We start from the raw sequence: 24291 nt of genomic DNA on the forward strand, positions 1-24291 counted from the left end.
TCAAAGTGCTACAAATTCAGTGGTATTTACATGTCTTTCAGTTTTTCTCAGAAAAAAAGACATACAACAGCAAAATTAACAGGAACTGCTTTACAATATGTGCCAAAAAAAGAAATTATGCTGCAAAGGTATCAACCTCATGGGTCATCCAGTGTCATCTGATGTGACAATGCCAGTGTCATTTTGTGCCAAAGCAATTACAAATTACTATAGTTATGGGAACAACTGACCTAATGTTCGTATTAATAGCACGTAGTTTGACAAAGTTTAACGGTAATTTGATGATTGTGCCAAAGCAATTGAGAAAAACTGCAATTCACTGTGAATGAAAACAGCAGACAACAATGCCTGCTTGTTCCAGACTGTGCTGCCACCCTGTGGTAAAACTCTAGAAAAGTGAAGTCATTTCCCATCTATGAATCTAAAGACCCAATTTGTTAGACATCAGGCCTGTTCATGCCGAAAGACACGGAGGCAGCAGATCTGTTTATGAGTCAACAAAGGTCTAATAGTGTCCCATTACCTATTAATCACTCACTATTGCATTGCAATTCAAGTCTGGATCAGCAGTTCATTTGTAATTGATGAGAGCAGGAGCGCTGTCGAAATGTAAGGTTTAATAATTGAGCAGCAGTATTGTATTTTCTAAGTTGCTTTTAACACATACTGTGGGAGCACTGAAAACAACTGCTAACATATATGTGTAAAACATACATGTGTAAATCTGACAAAAAATAGGCTCACAGCACAAAAGAATGTAAGTGTTAAATAAAATTATTTCATACATAGCTACTTTTCTTGTCAATGTTCAAATCAAAACTGCACATTAACTCATAACTGAGCTGTTTTCTGTTTAAATTATGTCTAATACAATGTGTCTAAACAAAAAACTAAATAAACGTTTAAGTCAATGCACTCTCTTCACGCAGAGGATGTTGACATGAGTCAAAAATGACAAGTGGATAAATCACACTAATTAAATCAAGCTAAAGTCAGAAAGAATCAACAACTCCAGATCAATAAGTTCATCTCATGAGTAGCTTTGTCCCGCAGTACCGTGGCAGCTCATCATTCAGTGCTGCTAAACACATTGTAAAACAGCATTAATCATTCCCTCCACAAAGATAGAGTAAAGCCTTCTGGTAGTCTCCAGCTGTGTCCTCCTGCAAAAAACAACAACAGACACATTATGTTTATTTTATCCATCTACTAAAATTCCAAAGGATCCTCTTTTCTCGCTAAATCAACTCTGAATTGATAGGGGCACTTAACTTCATTTCCATTCTAGATATTTTTATTTCTAAATCCTTTATTGTCATTTTTCCCAATGACATTGAAATGTCACTTTTTGTGCATGTGGGCATTTGTTGCTCGGGGGGTTGGATCTCTTGCTCCTCCTCCCCACATGTCAAAGTGTCCTTGAGCGAGACACTGAACCCCAAATGGCTTGTCGTGTCATTATAGTTTTTGACGAAAGTGTCTGATTCTTTTTTTAAACAGACAATTTAAAAAAAAGTAGCAGCATTCAAAATATAGCCTGAAATGTATGATAAATTTGGGTTCATTTTCTTTTGAATGTGAATGCCAGTGACAAGTCAGTAATTTGTTGTTAAGGTAGCTCCTACATGAAGAGGAACATGGCATCATCACAGCAGGAAAAGCACAGGTGAAACTAATAACAATAACTATGGCTCTGGCTTATTACAAAGAGCCAGTAAACCATTGAAAACCTTTATGCAGAATACCAGTCCAGCGCCAGCTATAAATGAAGTGCAGCCCCATAAGAAGTTATGTGTTACACCTGTAACTGATTGGTCAAAACATTAGCTGTGACAACGGTCAATTAACATGAAAAGTCATAAAAGAAAGTGATGTCACTGGGATTTTTTTTTAACTATGAAACATAAATACTTTTGATGAAGGAAGCAATTTGAAGTAATACTTTCTATAATCAAATACAAATGAACTCTACTTGAACTGTAAAAAGACAAATAGGTTCAATAATATATTTTAAGGTTAATTAATAAAGTCTTATTAATCTAGTCAGCCATTTAGGAGTTCTACAGGACGATTGTATTAACTCTTCACTGCAAGAACATATGGCCCCAGGAGAATAGATTAATTAACTTTGGCTTTGTGTGAAAACAGACAAGCATCGTCTCATCTCAGCCTCATCACACTGAACAAGGCATTTAAAGTAAATCACTTCACTCGATCAATGCACCGACGTGAATGGTCTAAAAGCAACATAGGCGTAGTACACCCAGCTGGCGTCTAAGAGCATGTAGAGAGATAGATGAGCACCAGGGGAGTCTTACAGTAATACATTTGTTTTTGTCTGAAGGATTGGAGTATTTAGTACATTAAGTACACAGCCAGAAACACTGAGAAGGTTGCAATAACTAAGTACCTGGATTGTGGAGTAAAGAGACACTCCATAAGTCTTTTTGAAACAGGCTCTGATGTCCAACATGTCCACCTCACTCCTCGACACCATTATCCTCATCAGGGTGTTGTCATCAGTTCCAGCACGCTTCACATAAACACAAACACATAAACTATGAAGTAACATATTCATCCAGCTTAACAGCGGACAAAACTGTAAAACATCTTTGTTTCTGTATCTTTAAGGTGCGTTTTTTTTTTTGATCCACAAACATGAATTAATACGGTAGAGTGCTATAGTAAGACAGGTGAAGAGTTAAATTCCCTACAGAGATGTAGCTACATAAAAATGAGCATTTACAAAATAGAATGTACTTATTAAAAGACGTATTAAAGGGATTTTTGAAAGTTTTAGCTGCTGTACATTTTTGTCAATATTTTTTCGAATGCATTGCTGTAAAGATATAGATTTGTTGTATATTTCTGACCCTTCCAGGTGTTGTTGTCTTTATTTTTTTACAGTATGATATGGAAATCAAATACTGTACACTTTAAACTTGCTTGAGAACATGTTCAATCACAAGAAATATGCAAATTTGTTTTCTCTTGCTTAAAAGAGTTAAATGAGAAGCTTTACACCCCAATGATATTTAGGATTTATTAGTTTTGGACGGAGCCAGTCTAGCCGTTTTTCCCTTAATTCCAGGCTTTATGCTAAGCTAAGCTAACTGTCTGCTGCTTTATATCCACTGTACACAAATGTGAGAATAATGTCAATATTCTCATCTAATTCTCTGCAAAAAAAAAGGGAATACAAATGTTTTCCGAAATGTTGGTCTATTTGTTTAAACTTCATTACCACACAAATGAATGCAGACTTGATGCCCTTAGCAATGGATTAAGTAGCTCAAGTACATTTTAAGAGTTTGCTAATTCGTTTTTATATCATTTATCAAAATTAATTGAAACCAATTAACTCCAGTAGGAAAACACAATCCACCAATCTTAAACACATCAGCACTGATGCAAGACGGTTAGCTGTGTAAAATGCAGCCTCTGATTTCTTGAACATGCAAAAGGATCCAACAACAATGAAACACGTTCCATAATATCTTATTTGTCTGCTAGAAAACTTAACAGAAGTTTGAAAGTGTGTTGTATTGGTTTTTACTTGTACTCTTATTTTGCTATGAAAAAACAACAAAAAAACTCTTAAGCATAAGAAAAAAACATATGCTGAATTACGAAGAACTTCAGTGGGATGCTGTGGGAAACACCTACCCTCATAGATTTATACAAGCCTTCAGCAAGAAACCCTGGCACACTTCTGGCACATTTCACTGTGGAGGAAAAAACAGCGCATAGTCATGGTTCTGTGAGAAATTGAATTTGTGTCATGTTAATCTAATTATCTATAGGCATTGATTTCTACTCCCCAGTGTTATCTTCTGCTGTCTTTCATTCTAAAGTGCATGTAAAAAGAAATCCCTAGTCTTTGATGTCTGTTTGTGATCACTAAAGTATCATCCTGATAAATCACATGTCTTACCAATGGCTACCAGTAACTTCTCCAAATTCCCAGTGGTCTCTCCTTCAATGCTGTCCTCTATATCAGAGCCAGATAGCTTCTTATAGGCGTCAAACACTGCAGAGAACACAACAACCACAGCAACACTTTGATAAAACAAACCCTATTCAGGATTCATTCAAAAGGTTTTGACAGCATTTCAACGCATTGTATTTTGAATTTACAGTATGCCTATTCTGCCTTGCAAAGGCAAAAGGCCTTAACTTTGTGTCTATTTTGGGACATTCTGTATAATGTAAATCAGAATCTTGAGTCAATTTCATTGTTTTTTCAAGAAAAATAATGGGTTGTTGTAACAGTAACTTCGAAGAGCCCAGGAGAAACCAAGACAGGACACTGTAACACCAGTTAACACTCAAATGAAAAAACTCAAGTCCTTTTTCTCAGTTCCACATTCTAGCGGGTTAAGGTCTTTTGCCTTTGTAGGGCAGTATTGTACTGAATCCACTTTTTAGGTACAACATTATCACCAATATGCACAACCATCACATTATTCATAACTTGATCAGACACTCAAATGTGCAAATGCAACCAAAATACATTGCGGGTGAACTTTGCAAACTAACAATTGTAGTCGTTTGGATATTGTTGTTTATTACAGCCACAACTTGGTCAAAAGAATACGGATGCCACACATGTTGTAACGTGTATGTGGGGCTCATTTCGGCGGCCTATTCATGCTTAAACCATGCCAATCCCCGATATTCTCAGCAAGCTCTTTTGAGTGTAAATCGTAGGACAGGACATTAGAGTAAACCACCTCGGGATGGTATACGTCATGGCCGAGTGGCTGAACGGCTAATTGTTGGCGCAAATGCAAAAGAGACATGACTAGAAAAACAACAATGGTTGTTTAAGCAACCTACGTTCATGTTTCCTTGGGGTCTGGAGAGCAATTAGTGTTTTTACTAAGTAAAAGAAGTAAAAGTATAACGACATGGTTATATACCAGTAAATCATTTTAGGGAGAAGGTCAGGTTGGAGGATTTGGTTAAAAAACATATGTGACACTGACACCAATTTTATCTCCTTTTATAGTTGGGTGTTTTATTCTATTTAATTATCATGATCTGATCATGGGAAGGCTCTCCCTGATTTTGTTTCTTGGTGTGACAAACATTTTTTGGACTGAAATGTCTCAAAAACCAAGGAACTTTCATCGATTTTACACATGCTAAACCTTTAGCTAGGGAGTCCATCATTCACAATGAAAAGGTTGAAAAGGTCACCTTACATACATATTTAAGTATCATTTTTTATGACTACCTTGAATTCAGTGTTAATACTGAGGTTGTTGTGAAAAAAGGGCTTCACAGAGACTTCACTTACCCAGGAAACTGAGCTCCCTTTGTGTCAGGCCACACGTTCTCTGTTGTTTTTAATCAATCTTTTATCAAAGGCCTTGTGCAATTTTCTTTTATCTGCTGGTTTCACAGCCTCACAGTGAAAGACAGAAACAGACTGAACACTAACGTCAAAACCTGCTCTAAAATACTGGTGTAAAATAAAGAGATTTAAATTATCTTTATAATTAACAAATCTTAAGCAACAAGCTTTTTGTCTTCTTCAGATCATGTTCTTCAGAGAAGTTTTCTCTGTTGTCATCAAGACGTTATTATATTTTACCTGCTTTTAAAACTAATTGCAACTCTAATTTTTTAATCCCTTCTGAAATTTGACTTTTAAATGGACAAAATCTATGTAGTTTTTATTTATCTACTCTCTAGGGTGTAGGCCTATGTAAAGGCTTGTGTCCTATATGTATATGTGTGTTGTCTGTAGCTGCTCTTAACTAATTGCCCCTTGTGGGATTGATAAAGGTGTTGGATTGAATTGAACTATCCATATTTTTTATTTGCCTGAGTATTAAATTATAGTGCTACATTTATTTTAGTTTTTACCATTTAAAGCACTTTGTAATTTGTTTTAAAGAAAAATATAAATAAAGGTCATGATTATGTTTACCGGGTGCCTGGTTACATCACCTGGTTGAGTGTACGGAGGCTTGGTCCTTGTCACTTCTGACCTGTGGCCCTTTGCAGCATCTCATTCCCAATCTCTCTCACACTTTCCTGTCTTAATCTGTCCTATCAATAAAAGCAATAAAAACAAACAAAAATAAAAATAAATGAAAGCTATTATATTTCCAGTTGCATAAACGTGTCCAGTGCAAGATTAGCGGCGTTAGAGGTAATTTTGGTAGATACTGGCAAGCAATCTATTTTATCTTCTCTCTAAGGTATGAGGACTTGTTGATGCACTTTTAAGTAAAGTTCCTATAATGGCCGCTCATTGCTGATAATTACATTCCCTTTCATTTTGGCTTCGTGAAGCCCTGACTTCAACGGACCTGTTTCTTGCTGCTCTAGTCCATCTACTTTCATTTTTCATTGAGTCGTGTGTTCAGTCGGGCTGACTCACTAACCAGCTTGATCAAGTCTCTCCATTTTACTCAATGACCTTTATCTGTTGCAGCTAGACATTGTTGCCCTTAGGACTGCCGCCGAGCTTGTGGTTGTTGTTTATCACACCTTAATAAACTCCTCAAACTGTGGGGCTGTCTACTGTTTTTATCATGCTCTCACCTTGTATTCAAAGGTTCGTGCTCTTCACTTTGGAAAAGTTACGGCCTCTCTTGCACCTCACTTCTTCTTGTTGATTTGTTAAACTTTTTTATCTTTAAAGGTATCTTCAAGGTGTTTCTGCACTTCTTTTATTTCTTTTTGTGTTGAAAGAGAAGGAACTTGAATTTCCAATAGGTACTCTTCTTCTTAAGATGTTTTCACTGGTGTTACTTGTACTGCTCATTCTAACTTTTATTTGAACAGTAACTGTCTGTTGTTTGCAACTTCTGATCTTGCTCTTTTTCTGCAGGTGACCTACAAATTACAATTGCACATCACAACATTCACATGTTCTGGCACAAACAAACTCACCTTCTCTGAGATGTTCTGCGCTTCTGTTGCCAAGAATTGTGACGAATGTTTCCTCATCTGTGCCAAACTTGCCCTCACCAGCAGCAAACAAGTCCTGTAATGGCAGGACACACATTTGTACACAAAGACTCTCACATACCCACACAGACAACCTTGTGTTGACATGACTTATTTGAACAAATGCAGAGCAGAAACAACAGCACTGATGGAGGACCTTGCATTGTGCCAAAACACAGAAATGTTTTTTTTTTCTCAATTTCTCTTTGATATGTGACAGAAAATCTGTATTGGTTGGCAGTCTTAAACAGCACAGAGGCACTCTGATAATAATGAATACATGCACAACAAACTTCATCAGGGTAAAAGACGTTTACCTACTTTTAACCGTTGTATACCCTGATAAAGTCCCTTTAAGTTGAAACATGGTGGTTATCCGTATTGTTTAGGGATTTTTAACATACTATCAGAGTGACTTGTGTGCTTTTTAAGACTGCCAACCAATACCATGGACTTCCATTAAATGTAAGCTCATTTTTTCTATCTATCTGAATGCAGCACTTCTTCTTTTTCTTCATTAATGTGAAATTAGTTTTAAATCAATTACAGTATATATGGTGTATTTTTCTTAGTTTATTGCCAGTGGTGGAATGTAACTTATCATATTTACAAGTGCTATTTACAAGTGCTGTACTTAAGTACAAGTTTGACTTTCTTGTACTTTACTTAAGTATTTCCAATTTACTTCTGCTGCTTTAAACTGCCAGTTTGCTACATTTCAGAGAGAAATATTGTACTTTTCATTCAATTTATTTGACACAGTTACTTTTAACATAAAAACATGCTTATGTGTTATGATGCAGTTCTATACTACTCATCTACCCAGTAATATACAGTACAAAGTATCTGAAATTAGCTTCACATTGCTGAAAATTAAACTTCTCCTACATGTATAAGTTGCTGATAAAAAACAGATTAACGAAAATCCAACAACACTGTGAAAAGAGCCATTTTGCAGAATGAGTACTTTTACTGTTGATTGTCTAAGTACATTTTTCTGAAAATACTTCTGTGCTTTTACTTAAGTAACCTTCTGAATTTGCGACATTTACTTTCAACAAGTATTTTAGACCATTTCTACTTCTCTAGGATCTGAGTACTTCTTCCACCTCTGCTGATGACATGGCAGTTTATCACTGCTTTTTTTAAAAATACGTTTATTGCTCAAACCTCATAAATTATTACAGGCTGTATTGGGAATAACAAAGGGCAACAGGTTTGATATTTTTCTTGCTTTTTAAAACAGAACAAAAACACATACATTCCCACCCATTTCCCCTCCACCACCCTATAACCATACACTAAACATGTATCTTCCATTCGTCTAACTTCTCCCTTCCTATTCATTGTGATGCACAGGAATGTATTGACCGGTGAAGGAGTACAGAAACAAGAAGAGGGAAGCAGTTTATCACTTACAATAATAATAGCTAATAGAAGTTTTGTCACCAGTGAAGCAGGACTGGCGTCTTGATAATTTGCTGTACATGCAGATATGTGTAGGATTGTTTGATCTTTACTATTATTGGATCCCATTTCACAACTCAATATTAATCTAACAAGATGTTCCATTCCCGAAGGTTGATATTCTTTGATTCATTTATCCTGTTGACCATTCATCTGAGCTTTATTGGCCTTTAGCTGCACTTTGGGGAGCAGCCTCACAGACTTAACATGTTGACATTTGTTAACGTGCAGAGCATCCTGACGGGAAGCTTTCAACAGCTCGTCTCAGGGCAGGACGCCCGCGCTCCCCTCCCTGCAGAGCCTGTACAACAGGAGGTGCATAAGCCGAGCTAGGGGGATGATAAAGGACTCCAGCCCCCAGCAATGAACTGTTTCTATGGCTGCAACCGGGTAAGTGCCTGCTCAGACACAGACACGGAGAGGCTGGGAAAGTGTTCACGGGCTATCAGAGCCTTTAACACTAAACAATAAACTCTTAAAGGACAAAAGGCCCAAGGACATTCACACGTACTTTACTGTACAACTGCCATTTATAAAGGCTTACAGTTGCCACTTTATTTGCATGGTTCACTTCATTTTCAAATTTTTGTTTACTATTTTGTATATGGTTAGCTTAATGTTTTCTACATTTTGTTCATCTTGCTCATTTTTGGATATTTTTATTTGGCTTTTTTCAATTCAGTTTCAATTACATTTTATTTAAAGTGTCAAATCATAACAGAAGTTATCCCTGGACATGTATAGAACATGTATAGATAGAGTAGGTTTAGACCACACTATAATTTGAAGAGACCCAACAATTCCCCCCAAGATCAAGCATTTGGTGCGACAGTGGCGAGGAAAAACTTCTTTTTAACAGGCAGAAACCTCAGGAAGACTCCGGCTCTTGGTAGTGATCAGACAGCTCAGTGGGGTTATGTGCCAGATTATTTCTTGGCTGGGAGCAGTTGCCAGGCAACTAGCTAGACTCCAGCAGTGGTGGAAGAAATACTAAGTTATTTTACTTGTGTGAGAAAAGGTTTTTGTTTTAAGTAAAAGTCACAAGAACTCTAAATCTCTAGTCTTAAAGGACAAAAACATCAGCATCAATGGTTTTCATTATGCAAAATGGCCCATTTCAGGATAATGCCCCTTACATTATTGGATTTTCAATTATTAATGCTTTAGTATAGTCATGATGTTGCACCTGGTAAAGATGGAGCTTATTTTGACACGCTGCTAACTTGTACATTATCTTCACCTACAATAACACACTATATTTTATATTACTGTATTAATTGTTTTGTAAATCTGTAGAGCAACTGAAGTTATCAAGTTAATTTAGTGGCAATATTTGCCTCTAAAGTGTAGGGAACCAGTATTGGAAGTATAAATAAGTATAGCAGTCAAAGGTTTTACTTTAGTACAGTACTGGGTTACAGTTTTGGGTTATTTCTTGAAATTAATAAAAAATCTCTGACATTAATTTAAGACATGTTCTTGTTTCTTACCTTAGCGTCTTTCTCAATCTTCTCCTCGTTGACTCTCTCCTCCCTGCTCCCCTTCACAGCCAGACAAATGACCAACCAATCAGAGCAACAGACAGGTGGAAAGACAGACACACGCAAGACAGTGAGCTCACACTCTCCCCTAACCTAGGTAATCCCTGAAGATGACATTATCTGCTAAATGTCCCAGAACCAAGCAGATCCCGTTTCTGTCTGTGCACCAAAACAAATTCGAGACACCAACTGTGTCCTTGTGCTGTCCCCGTCTCCCCTCTCTTAACCCACACCTGAACCTCCCATGACGGTGTAATGGCATCACCAGAGGCTCTCATTATCAGGAAAAGGAAACATAAGTCTTTCCTGCAGCCCCTCTCTGTACCTGCAGGAGGATCACCAGTAGTTTCTGAAAGTGTCCTGCGGTGTCACTGCAGATATCTTTCTCCAGCTTTGTGTTGAACTCTGGAGGAAAGAGGAGAAGAGAGGCAGTAAAGGTTGCAATCAACCTAGTGGGCCATCCGCCGTTCTGCAGGAGGATCTCCGACAGCAGAGATTTGATTAGTCGGTTTATGGATAGTGTGGCCTTCTCTTTTGTCCAGATCAAATAAACCTTGGCACCTGGTGCCTTTGGCTCCTGGTAGCTTAGCTGTCACATACTATTTTCCATTGTGGTTTGTTGCAATTTGATGCTAGAGATTCTTGCAGCGACACATTTGGGTGAGACAGTTGTTAAGATACACCAGGGACAGAACTCCTCCAGGTTACAGTGGGTAACTATGTGCACAAGGAAACAAAGTCCTCTACATCTTCTACTCACTGCAGACAATACTAGAAAGATACTAGAAATGTATACGAAATAAGAAGAAAAAAACATTTTAACTTCTTGTGTGAAGCTCTTACACTAGTAAGCTTGTTTTTGTATCCTCCAAAACAATTCATATAATTTTTCCCTGGAATGAAAGTTGGTCTTAAATTTGTCCAAAATATCAACTGATCAAAGGTGAGTCCCCTTCTAAATACTTTACAATGCTTTAGTAATACTTCTGCTCTCTTTGGACTCTTTACTACTGGTTGCTTTTAGTGTTGTCACATTTTTTGAATGTACTGTACAGTAATCCCAGAAAAGATTTCCAATAAAATTAAGCTGAGAGATGGTGAACAAATGTGTCCCTCTATTGTTGTTTTATTTATAGAACATATACCAATCACAGTTCATAAGATAGATAGCTAGATAGATAGACAGATGGATAGATATATAGATAGATACTTTATTCATCCCGAAGGAAATTTTAGACAACCTAACATAACCACACACACTGTAGGTTTAAGCCCTTGCTTATTTTGTATGATGGTGGCACAACATGTTTCCTATGGTGGATGTTATACAAGTATATTTAATAATATTGTTGAAGAGTACCTTAATACCAGACTGAAAAGCAGTTATTTCTCTAAAAGATTTAAGTATGTTGCACCTGTAATCACACCCAACAGCAGGGGAAATTTGTCAGATTTTAGCCTTTCAAAATAAAACACAAAGAGCCTAACTAACAGTCACAATTAGGCATGGGTCGGTATAAGATTCTGATGGTATGATAACCTTCAGTAAAAATATAAAAATATCAGCAATTGCAGATTTAAAATGTATTTTGTTTTTTTTCAATTTCTGGGTAAAAAAATAACTTTTTTCTATTGAACTCAATGAATTTTATTTTTGAACAAACTGCGCACTAGCAGAGAGAAGTATTTATTAAGTGCACTTTCTGTCATTGAAGACTAAAAAACAGCTCTTATTTTAGGAATGGTATGACGGACATTTTTACTGGTTTTGAATCTGTGACTTTTTCAAACTGCTGTTTACCTTGAAACCTGGTAGCGGCCCATGCCTAGTCACAACAGTCACAGTAAATGTGTGTATCTGCTGTCGTCTCTTTCTTTCACGGCTGAGTGACTCACCTTTCTTGTACACTTTGATGATATCTTCAATTTCTTCCCCAGTCCTGGAGGCCAGGATCTCAATCAGCACGTTGTCATCAGTCCCGGCACCCTGGGAACCAAACACAGTATGAGACAACGTGGATTTGGCAGCCTGTTAGCAATTCTTTTATTTTATCCCATCTTATATTGGTACTTTTGTTTTGGCATTTGCACTATTCTTTGTTAAGTGCGGTTTTGTTTGAGTACTGCTGCTGTGACATGTCTTAAAGTATCTGCTATATCTATCTGTCTATCTATCTATCTCCTGTTTGGTAAAGAGCAATATTAGTGACTAAAACACACAAAACATTTTTTTAAATGGTTGAAGAATATAAGTACAATTTGTCGGCACAACAAACTTGAGTATGCAATTAGAGAATGAACAAGCTCAGTTGAAGCAAGAAGTAGCTTTGAGGTTCAGTCCTACTTTAAAACAAATTAACCTCTCTTTGTTGTAATTAACCTTCCAGCAAAAACTGTCTGACATGCCAAAAGGAAAAGGAGCAGTCGTGATATAAAGATGTCAAGGCCAAGATGTTTTCCTAGATGTTTTTCCTTCACTTGGATTGAACATTTTAACCGAGCTGGTAATACAAATGTAAATGTGATTGAAGAATAATGAGAACGAAAAATAAAATCCATTTATAACTTATAAGAGGATCCAGGAGTTGGCTTAAACCTATTTCCCTTCCTTCAAACTTCACGAGCCTTCAGTGTGAACCAAAAAGCAGGTATGTGACGAGTCAAGAAAATAAGGCATCTAAAATATTAATCATTTATCTATCTATAAAATAAATTGGCCAATAGATCTAGCCTACAGCATCAACACATACAGTATGTGTGACATATTATCACCTATGCCAATGAGGTTATGTTTTTGGTTCGGTTTGTTTGGGAAGTTTGTCCCTCTCATCCGTCTCACGATATTTCTCTCTGAAATGTAGAGGAGTGGATGTATAAAGTAGCTAGATTAGAAATGCTAAAATAAAGCACAAGTACCTCCAGACTGTGTTTAAATACTGCACTTGGGTGAATTTACTTCCATTCCATCCATGGGAATTCTAAATATCCGTACATTAGCCAAAATTTACATCTGTGATATTTTATCTTTTAAATGCTATGTAACATACTGTAGTTTTACCACAGATTAATATAAACCATTGAGAAGTCTTTGAAATGGCAACATGAAATAGGACCTTCTCACGGCAGACTTTTGAACTTGTTGATCGCAGGTGAATAAAAGAGTTGCATTCATGTAGGCCAGTTCTGGAGCTCTGGTATTGTGCATGCTGGTTTATTGACAAGGCTTAAATAGAAGGAAGTCTTCATCATTGTTTTCCTGCTCTGACAAGTGACTGCTGTGAAAAAGAAAAAAAGGTCTACTGCTCACTTAAATGTTTCAGCATCAGATGTTGGAACATCTGTGCATGAATACCACTGAATTAATTGTGAATTGTCTGAGGGTTTCAACTCATTTGCATACAACATCTGCAATCTTGAGCATCTTAGGAAAATGTGCCCAATTACCTTGAGAGCCTTGTGCAGTTGGGAAGCATCATATAAGGTAGGCGGGGTCATCAAGGCCACGGTCAGACTCTCTAACACCCCACCGAGCTCCGATTTCAGACCGCTGACCAAGTCCTGTTGTCCGTAGATGACGATTGATGATGAAAGAAAAAAAAGCACATTCATATTGAACTTAACTTTGCATCACTTAAATGCTGTAAAAGAAACAGAACAAAAGAGCTGTCTGGTAAATTTAACTCCATTTGAAGGAATGGTCTTTAAATTCATCAACCATAACAATAGCATTGCAGCAAAAGGTAACATGGACACTTTAGGGTTCCCAGAAATATCGATTTTCATGAAATTACAAATTAATCAAAAAACAGAAAGAAAGCATTCAGGATCTTCGTGTTAAGTAAAAATGGGCATAATTGACCCTTCACTGTATTGATGTCCTTTCCAGAGGAATGAGGATAATCATAAGAAATAAAAAGAAAAGCTATATTTCCTCAAACTACCAGCTAATCAAACAGCACAAATTACTCAGGGATGGCTTTATTGATTCTTTAATGCAATGAATCACATTGCTGGAATAAAAATGCTGAAAAGAGTGAGTAATAGCGCGCTCGTGTGTGTGTGTGTGTGTGTGTGTGTGTGTGTGCGTGCGTGCGTGCGTGCGTGTTGTGTGTGTGTGTGTTGTGTGTGTGTTTGTATATACACCAAGTGATCCTATAATCTACTTTGCTTGGCCAGTTCAATATAGAGTCAAACACTCATCTTTTTAACAGCTCAATATATGAGACCTCGAACACAAAGTCTATTTATTTCTTCATTACAAAAGTCATCTTTCTTTTAACCTAACAACCGGTTTCCATTTGAAATCAAATGTGTATGAAAGGTTTGTCCAAAGGTGCATTACTGAGCATAAATGACGCACTGTAAGTTATAGAAAACTGAAAATGGCAGCAGAGAAATAAGGGCATGCACTCTGTAAGAGATATGACTTTTTGGTACCAGTTCTCTTTTCAGATGTTATTGCAAATGAGAAGTTTAAAGCAGTGTCCCTTGCAATCGCTACATTTCCAAACACATAATAGAAACACACAGAAATAGTGATAACAGCAAATTTGTTCTCATATGTTGTCTCAGTTTGACAAAACACTAAAATTAAGAGATACGCCAGAAACAACTGTGATTTTCTGATGTACCTTTTTTCTCTCAAACAGCTTCATCTATTTATACTTCAGGCAGCACTTCCGTTAGCTTTTCAATAACATCCACAGAAAGCAAATTAACTTTCTGCTTTCCATCCACAAGTGGTCATAAAATAACTTGACAGTGTGGTGTAAAAAATGAGAGCAGGAGATTGTAAAATGGTCTTATGTAACTGACTGCCCTCTGGTCCATCTACTTTAGGAAATTTTCCTTCTTGCCTCCTTATGATTCTTTGCCTGTTTGACTGGTAAATGTCAATATACAAAATTTCAACAAAAAAACGTGATGTTTCAGGGGGCTACATGACTTTTAATCCTTAGTGTAGCTACACTAAGGATCAAAAGTCATGTAGCTATGGTTGGAAAACGTCAGATCCTTTTTTTAAATAAAAGCAGCAAAACAACAATGGAGAAGGTACTACATTACAACCAAAAGTCCTTTTAACGGGTAAACACCACAGTCAACATCACCATGCAACTTCCCCAGTTGAGTACTCACAATAAGACCATTTTTTTTTCAGTACAACAGTTTTTCTGTTGTTGTTGTTAAATTGTTTTTTAAATGTGCAAATTAAGCATTTGTATATCTTTCTTTGAGATAGTTGTTTGGGCTTTTCCCTTTATTTGAAAGTGACAGTTGACAGACAGGGAAGGTGGGAGAGAGATGGGGGATGACACACAGCAAAGGGCCGCAGGTTGGACTCGAACCCCGGGCCGCTGCAGAGGGGTCAGCCTATTACCTGGGTGAGCTGATGGTCACCCCCGTTTCCCATACATTTCTAATCTGAAAACTGAATTTGGATCAGAAAATTGGACAATTCAAATTTCTTTTTTTTGTTTTGTTGACACTTTAGAGATAAAGGTTTTTACAGAGGGAATATTGGATAACACTTTTTATCACTCATGAATCAGACAATACTGTCTGGGGGAAACAGTCAAATCCACTTTTGTCATGTTTTCAGGAATAAATATCAGGCTATGAATGATTTATGAACCCCTCAGTAAAACCCTTCAGAATATAGATAGGATAAAACTGGAAGGATTGGTGATTGTTAGTGTCTTAGATCAAATAATTTCAGGGAAATGGCTTTATACGTGTTGTAAAGACACTACAGGTGAATAGGGTAAAATTAAACCAATAGATATCCTCACAAAACTTCCCCAGATGATTGTTTACATGTACATTTACTATTATTATATTAGAGTTTTCTGAAATTTAAATACCCATTCACTTTTAGTGAATTTAACAGAACTCTACAGACGCAAATAGAAAAAGTAAAAAACACACCTTTAAATATGTATTTTGGATTTTTTTCTTTCCACTATTCTGAAAGAAGACATGTTGTGGAAGCAAAATAGCCCAAAAGAATTGCCTCTGTGCCTGACGTGGGGAAGTTGGAAAGGATTGGAAGACAAAAAAGCCTCAGTCTTCAAGGAAAAGAAAATGATAAAAAGATGGTAGGAAGACAGATAAACCTGAGTGTCTTAAAGCATCATCCAGGTGATGTTGGATTAGTGAGGATGACAAAGTAACACTTTGACATGACCGTCAGTCACATGACCATCAGTGTGACTGCTGCTTGTCACCTGCAACAGCGGCTCTACTTTCTACAAACACTCAAGAGGAGCAACCTGTCTGTTGAGCTGCTTAAGATCGTCTACCACTGTTCCATTGAGAGTGTCCTAACACACTGTTTGACTGCGTGGTATGCAAACTGCCCAGGGTAGGACAGAAAATCCCTCAAACCAATCATGAGATCTTCTGAAAAAAGCACTGGACTTCCTCTGCCACCACTGGACGACATCTTTATAAGTCCCATGACATGGTGCTCTTTGGTTGCTTTTATATGGACCTTTGTGGTCCCCTAACACTGTATCTGAAGTCTCTTTTATATAGACCTTAGTGGTCACCTAATACTGTATCTGAAGTGTATTTTATATAGACCTTAGTGGTCCCCTAATACTGTATCTCAAGTCTCTTTTATATAGACCTTAGTGGTCACCTAATACTGTATTTAAAAGTCTCTTTCCCAAAATGTAGCCCTGGTGCAGAATGACAGCCACTAGAGCCAGTCCTACGATGAGCTTTCCTCAGGGTGTGCCATTTCTGAGTCTGTAGCTTTGAGGAGGAGAGAGGTGGGGGGCAAGGTGGCGACTTGGGGTGCGGCCCTGACCAACTGCCACTTTTCTCATTTGAAAGCCATGATATCTTTCTCTCATGGGTGGGCCAAATTCTCTGGGTGGGCAAAGCAGAGAAAAGGGAGGTCACCTTGCGCTTTATGACCAGCTCTGCCGCAGAGCAGGATACCCAGGGCTCGGGTTACACCTATGGCCACTTCTAGCCACTGGGGGGGGGGGCCATAGGCAGGCTGGGGCAACGCATATTAATGTTAAAAAACCTCTTAAATTGAAATTTTCATGCCATAGGACCTTCAAGATCTGCTGCCTCCGCATAGCGCAAAATGTTCTGCAGGATGAGACCCACCCCTCATACCATCTCTTCTCCCTGCTTCCATCTGCCATCAGGCTTTTAGAGCACGCACCTGCAGGCTGCAGAACAGTTTTATCCCCAGGGCCATCACAGAAATGAACAATCATGCCCCCCTGCCCTTTCTAGATAGGAATTCGATGAAATGGGACAATATTGGATGCCTTGATAGTGTTTTTATATATATATTTTTCTTGCTTTATTTATTGTGTGACTTTGTATAAGAAAGTGAGTGTTGTTTTACAGGCTGCACAAGCTAATTCCGGTGTATGGTTCAACAAACAATGACAATGGTTGAACAATGACAATTCTATTCAGCTCTCAGTTTTCTTCTCAGTGGCTAAGTTTACCTTGCCGTATGCCTTTTTGTACGCTGCCTTAATTTGCTGGCGTTGATCATTGCTGCGGGCAGTCAGAAGCATGACGATTGTATCTTCATTCGTACCTGTGCCAGAAATCAAATAAGTGTTAAATAACATATCAAATACAATGTGTGTGAGCTTCACACAAACAAATGCCAACACACATCCTTTGGAATGTGGATAAAGACAATAATCAGTTTTATATTTCAACCAATTTCTTTTTTATGTACAGTATGAGGGCTAATAAAGCATTGTAATGTGTAATAGAATAATTGGCATCTTGCAGCATAACCTAATGCAAGAGGTGGCAAAGCCAATGATTTAACAATCAATAGCTCCTGAAAGTCACTTGCACGCCAGAAATGGCTCTGATAGACAAAAAGACTAGAGCAGCACGTTATTTCCCCTGAGGGATCAACATGTTAAATTAGTCCATAGTAATTATAGAAAAAAGCTCTGCTGATCTGTAATGGTCACATCATGTCGTGACTCTTGTAGTACACCTTTAATTTGATGATTGTCATCTGGCCCATTAACACTAATGACTGCAGAGGGAAGTTTTTTATTGCAATTTCGCATTTTGCATCTCTGCAATTAAACATCACCTAAGAGACAATAACAGTGTCAAGAGTCAAACTATTAAAACGTAATCCAAACTAAGCCAAAAAATTCAAATAAGACATGATTTAGGTGTACAAATGTGACGCATCCTTTAAATTATCCATCTCTTGCTAATGCCTACTAGGTTAACTGATTTCTGACAACTTGCTTTGTAAGTTTGTCCTCTTTGTATGCGAGCCACATTCCCACATAGACAGTTGACCCCGAATACATATTTGCCTTTCACCTATAGGGCCATTTATCAGCCTAGATTGTTTTGGTATGAGTTGAACAATGGTAGAAAGAAAATAGTTTCTAAATGAAAAAGCTCACAAACAGGTCTGTGGATCATTTTGAGTAATTGGGTCATGATTTCTAGAAAGTTACATTGCTGTTGAGTTTATAAAATGTATTTTCTGGCGCTTTGAGTGTTACAAGCCGAGGGCCATCTTGTCCCATCATATTTTTAAAAGGCAGATATCTCTATGGCCGATATCTCCAACACTGGGCAGCTCACACCAAAACAATCTACACCAATAAAAAGCACTACAGGTAAGACGTATCTTTAATTTTGGGGTCAACTGTAAACTTAAATGTAGGATGTTGAGATTTCGATAGCCTTGAACAATAGATAAACATATAACACATAACTTTTTTGTTCTAAGTATTATTGAAGTAAAATTAGTTTTACAGTGAAAACATACTTTGGTGATCAAAGCATTATTTAATATTAAAGTTGACTATCACCTTCCTAGCTCATTCTCAATGTTACAATATAATAAACCCTGCCAATATTTAACAATATTTGGCAAAAATATGTATTAACTGAAATATAAAATATTTATGTAGTTTCCATTTTAATAGAAAAACACATTTTCTTCACAAAATTAAATACGTTTTAAATTAGAATATATTTCTTTATTCTGTATCACCTGTAAGATGTTGCCTGAGTTATCACTTTATCACTAAGCATATACAAAGATATCAAATTATTATAACCATTTCAGATGATTTACCAGTCCTGCTTATTATAGAACGGACAGTTTTCTTTTCTGTGTGCCCGTGTGTTTGCCTATAATAAGTGCTCATTACTGTGACTTTTTTGCAGATCATGTCGTAGAAATGTGAGCGCTGTGACATGTCTATGAACTATTTGCTATAAAGTTTATGTTTAAAACTTGATGATACTCAGGTTTTCTTCTAATTAGACCAACACACTGGGAGAAGCATGGGTGACACTTATTGTTAAGACCGGGAAATGGAATATCTTCCCTGACAGCTGTGTCATTAATGTGTTCTATTGTTGTATTGGTTTTAGAGAGGAGCAGGACAAGCCTCAAATTGTACAGTAAACTGTAGTTATAATACTAATGACACACAAATATATAAACAGTGACAACTCTCACTTGGGTATGTGTAAATAAACCTGTGGCTTAAAAGATGCGACTATATTGTTGAAGGTGTTGGGGAATTGTATTATATTATATTATATGAAACTCCCATTTGAAAAACTTTCCACTATGTACAGAATTTAGATATACTCATCTACCATATATCAAATGTAATATAGAGGATCACACTGTGTAACATTCTGGGTAAACAGCAGAGGGAAACGGTCAATGACACTGACCCAATCCTTTCATGGCTTTATGGAGGATTTCAGCATCGTGTTTGGCGTTGAAGTTGACGAAAGGTTTTACGGTGCCTCTGTATGCCTGGAGGAAGAGAGCAACAACGTCAAAAATAATTATAGTTACTGTGTTTTTTTAAAAACAAAAAACAGTTTTCTCCGTTTTCTCTGCCCTGGTTGAAATTGCTATTAAAACACTCCATGTCTCTAAATGTATGTGTTTGCTGAAACAAGCAACGTTTTTGAACATATAGTTGTTCAGTTTGATTCTGCTTCAATTTAAAGGAAATAAACGAGAATCATATTATTATGATATGCATTATGATGAACATTATGTTTTTGGTAAAGTGTGTTGCGGAAGGGGAAATGCTAAAATGAAATAGTAAATACTAAGTTTTAACAGAAGGTGCTCTCTTATGGTCTATGTTTCAAGTGCTTCCCTGCCATAATAAGTATAAAACTGTGAGCATAAAAAATGTAAAGATACTAATTATTGCTGCAAATGACTGCTCGTAGCAGCACTATAAAAAAGGTATTGGGCCAACCCAGCTGGGTTAAACATCCTATGTCTAAACTGCGAAGTACTGGAAGTGTAACCTAAATCAAGTCTGGCTGCTGCTTTATAGCATGTAGGTCAATTAAAAATTGTGCCATGTCTCAGTTTTAGATTGTTCTCAAGGGAAAACGTAATTTGAAGAAAAAAAACATCTGCCTCAGCTGCAGCCTTATTCCAAACTCTGATCAGGTGGGAGAGGTGGAAGAATAATGCCCATGTCTTCTCAGTAATATCAGAGTAATGATTTCTGTTTTATTATCTCTTTTGTTGGTTATCTGTTTTCAAGAGAACAGTCTCTTCTTGCAAAGTGACAATCTTGAAGTGTCACTGCTTTTTGTTAATGTTACAGCTTTGATCCTGGCTGCACGTGGTCAAAGTTTACCATGAGCATGTACTGTATGTTACAGAATTCCAAGATTATGAACTCATACTATGTAAGTTGAGACAATAGAACCCAGAACCCAAACATTTTTTACCGATGTGAAATAAGATGCGTTGTTCCTCAACAAAATAAAACAGCTTCATTGTAAGACCAACATGTTTTGGCTTCTGGCCTTCAGATTCATCCACAGCAAAAAACATGTTGGTATACCAATAAAGTTTTCTTGGATGTAGATGAAGTTGTGCCGAGGAACCCCCACTCTGCTTCTACAGCAGGCTATCCTGCCTGCATGCAACTCATGAAACTGAATTTCAATTTGTCACCTCAGTCTCTCTTGAGAGACAATACACCTTTTTCTACTGTCAAATCAGGCAAAAGCTAATTTTCAATCATTTTTTACATTGATTATTAGGATGTCAGTCGACACTTACAGTATTGTTCTTTCAATTTTCTATTTTCTACAACGACATCAATGTTAGCTTTCAAACTGTCAAAGTATTTTCAGCCACGCTAACATTGGGGCTGTCAGGATGGTAATGTTGAGCAACACTTTGGTCCACTCTGATAATATCTTCACCACTATTGATTGAGTTTCAAAATGTGGTGCAGACACTGTAAGGACCCAGGGGATGAATCCTAAGATAGTCAGCATGCTAAACCTGCAAAACATTAACATGCAAGCATTGCCATTGGGACCATTTTGGCATCTTGACATTATCATTGAGTTCAAAGCTCCACTGTAGAACCTTACAGAGCTGCAAGCATGGATGTAAAGTTGCTCATTTACTAAAACAATTTTTTTTTGGTGCTAAAACCTTCACATTTTGGAGGTACAAGCTTATCAACAACAACATTAAAATATTCAAAACGTTTTATGTGGAAGATTTCTAATATATCTTAAAGCTGGACTGCCACACAAAAACGTTTTTACTTGCATTTTTAAAAATACTTTAGGTCCACATGTGTTTGTGTTATGTCGTGAATGTGAAAATGAACTGCTACCTCCTCTGTCAGCTCTAGCCACTGAAAAGAAAAAAGAGGAGAAATCAGGCCAATTACAACAGCTGGTGAGTCTGATGTCATGTTGCCTGAACTCATTACTATTCATGAGCTCGCCCAGTTGCGCTGGGTAAAGGATACTGATAACCAGGCTCTCATTGGCTAACTGTTATCCAATCAGAGTCAAGCAGCTTAGCTTGTTGAATACTAAGTAGAAGTGGCACAAATCGAGTCTTCCTGCAGGCTTTATTACCACACCAGAATGACTGGTAACCAAGGCGTTTTATCCACATACAAATATCATAGAGTCTGTGTTAAAACTTCAGACATTACCAAAAAGTAATGAAATACGTGTGGCACCTTTAAATCTTGTCTTTCTACATTGTGTATCAATAAGTCCTGTTTCTCCACTCTCGTAGTACAGCAGCTTTTAGTGGGGCCTAAAAAGGGTATACTTTTTTAAACTGTGGTTAACAATGCTAATCTCAAAGAAGAAAGGTTGTTTTTATTACATTTTCAAGTGCCGTCAGGGAGCATTGGAACCCAACTCTCCTTTGATGAAATGCAGCCATGTGTGGGGCACAATAGACACCTGCAGTTTCCGTCCACATGGTAATAGAATATGGAACAAATGTGACAGAGAGGACGATGCTGTTCAAAACACACTCCATCCTGGACAACTCCTCCCACCCACTCCACAGTGCACTGGTCAGTCGGAGGATAGTCTATACCCATAATGTACCACTTCTGGGATTGCTCCTGTGCCGAATGAAATTCTGCCGGATGAATATCTTTTCACTAATGTCTGTTTCATGACGCTTTCTTTGTGTTGGAATTTTAAACTTCGGTGGATTTCTGAGGACTATGGTTAACTGCTCCTCCAATCTCTGCAGGGTAAATCCAGACAGCTAGCTAGACTATCTGTCAATCTGTGTTTTCTCTTGCATGACTATTTTGCAGCAGCTCCGTGAGGAGCTTAGCGCCACCCGTGACAACCGGAAATGCCAATAAACCCGAACACGTTTTGTTTCAAAACTGGTCTCACATCTCATCTCAGTGATCTTGGACAACTATTATACATTGATTACTCAGTTCAATTATTTAACAGCTACATGTGCAGAGGTGTTAATTATTCACTTGTGCCACTTATACTCACACTGTACTCATTTATGTTTGCACTGTATTTATGTTGACAAAGCACTACAATAGAATGTGTGCAATCCATTTGAGACCATCTTTTTAACCTAATCTTACTTGTAACCTAATCTTACTTCAATTCTACTCAATGTTTTAATTTATTTCTTACTGTAGCTATGTTACTTGATACACTCATTGACTTGCTCATTTCTTACTCTTATTTCACCTTGAATTTGAATGTGAGCGACTGCAACTATAATAATTTCCCTGAGGGGATCAATAAAGTATTCTGATTCTGACTCTGATTAGACCACTTTCACCAACTTAAACTCAGGTTCTTGCGATCACTTTACATCTTGAATCAACTTATCCTCATCAGACAGTCTGAGATCTCTCAACAAGCTTGAGAGAATCAAATCAAATCAAGCATATCAAATAAAGCTGCTCCTTCTCTTTTGTGTCAATGTGAGTATGATGCATGAGTCGCGCTAAGGTTTTACTAATTAGTGTATTGTTGCAGAAAGCTCTTTCATTGAATTTAGACATACGCATCAAGTCTTCACAGTGTCGGAGAATTGGAAGAAATAGGAAATGGAAATAAAAGGCATCAAGGGTTGCATGTAAATCAGAGGCCGGGCTGACAGTTACTTGGGATGTGTATTGTTAATGACTGATCATGCAGCACATAGCTCAGTGTGGCTCGAAAAAGCAGTGACCTTTCAAGAGTCGCTTTATTGTGCAAACATAGGCTATGTTAGTTCTGGTGCTGTAAACAACACTAGTTTAAATTCTAACTGTTTCTTTTTTCCTTCAACTGTCTTGGTTATTCTCATATCCTTTACATAGTTTAATGATATTTCATAAGAACAGAAGATAAGACAAAGAAAGGAAACACTTACCATCCTGTTTTCTGATTGAAGACAACCGTCGAAAACTAAAAGAAAGTGGAACAAATTTCTGATTTAAATAGTATGATATACTATATTATAGAATATGATGTATTTCTGTAAATTAAACTACCCAACAGTATTTAAAGGAGTCAATGCACAACCATAAACATCTACAGCACTAAAATGCAACATAAACATTAATGCAGCTGTCATAAAAACATCAGCAATAATAGTAAAACACTGGCAGAGAACAGTGAGTATATTTACCTTTGTTACTTGGTGATACTTATCCAAGACTTTTACTTGTACTATTTTCAAAGTGTGGTATTGCTACTTTTACTTAAGTAAAAGATACAAATACTTCTTCCACCACTGTTGGTACCTAATTGTCTAAAACAAATTAAGCCTCAATCCAGACGAATAAGTAACTGTATGTGTTCTTACCAACAGGTGTGCTTCTTCTCTCCTCACAGGTGATCTGCGGCTCAGGTAGGCTCTCTATTGTCTGCTCCTGGGTGCTGTCGGAGGCTGCAGCCTCACACAGGAAATTTGAGATGAAGCATTTCCTCATCCACATGCGGTCGAAACAGGAGAGCATGACACCATGCACTCAGAGGCTTCATGTGACCTTCCAAG

At 37.3% G+C, this 24291-nt stretch overlaps 1 protein-coding gene across 1 annotated transcript; it reads right to left on the reverse strand.

Annotated features, from left to right (window-relative positions):
• Positions 1-54: 54 nt before the first annotated feature.
• Positions 55-24284, reverse strand: anxa5a (annexin A5a). The gene is made up of 13 exons (XM_034884484.1): positions 24100-24284; positions 23665-23699; positions 19692-19776; positions 17450-17544; positions 13419-13532; positions 11871-11961; positions 10300-10379; positions 9924-9974; positions 6910-7003; positions 3935-4030; positions 3667-3725; positions 2411-2533; positions 55-1163 (listed from the first exon to the last, which is right to left on the reverse strand). The coding sequence occupies exons 1-13, from the start codon at positions 24251-24253 to the stop codon at positions 1104-1106; spliced, it is 1137 nt and encodes a 378-aa protein (XP_034740375.1). The 5' UTR covers positions 24254-24284; the 3' UTR covers positions 55-1103.
• Positions 24285-24291: the final 7 nt, after the last annotated feature.

The sequence above is a fragment of the Etheostoma cragini genome, chromosome 10 (assembly GCF_013103735.1).
Source record: "Etheostoma cragini isolate CJK2018 chromosome 10, CSU_Ecrag_1.0, whole genome shotgun sequence".
Taxonomy (NCBI): domain Eukaryota; kingdom Metazoa; phylum Chordata; class Actinopteri; order Perciformes; family Percidae; genus Etheostoma; species Etheostoma cragini.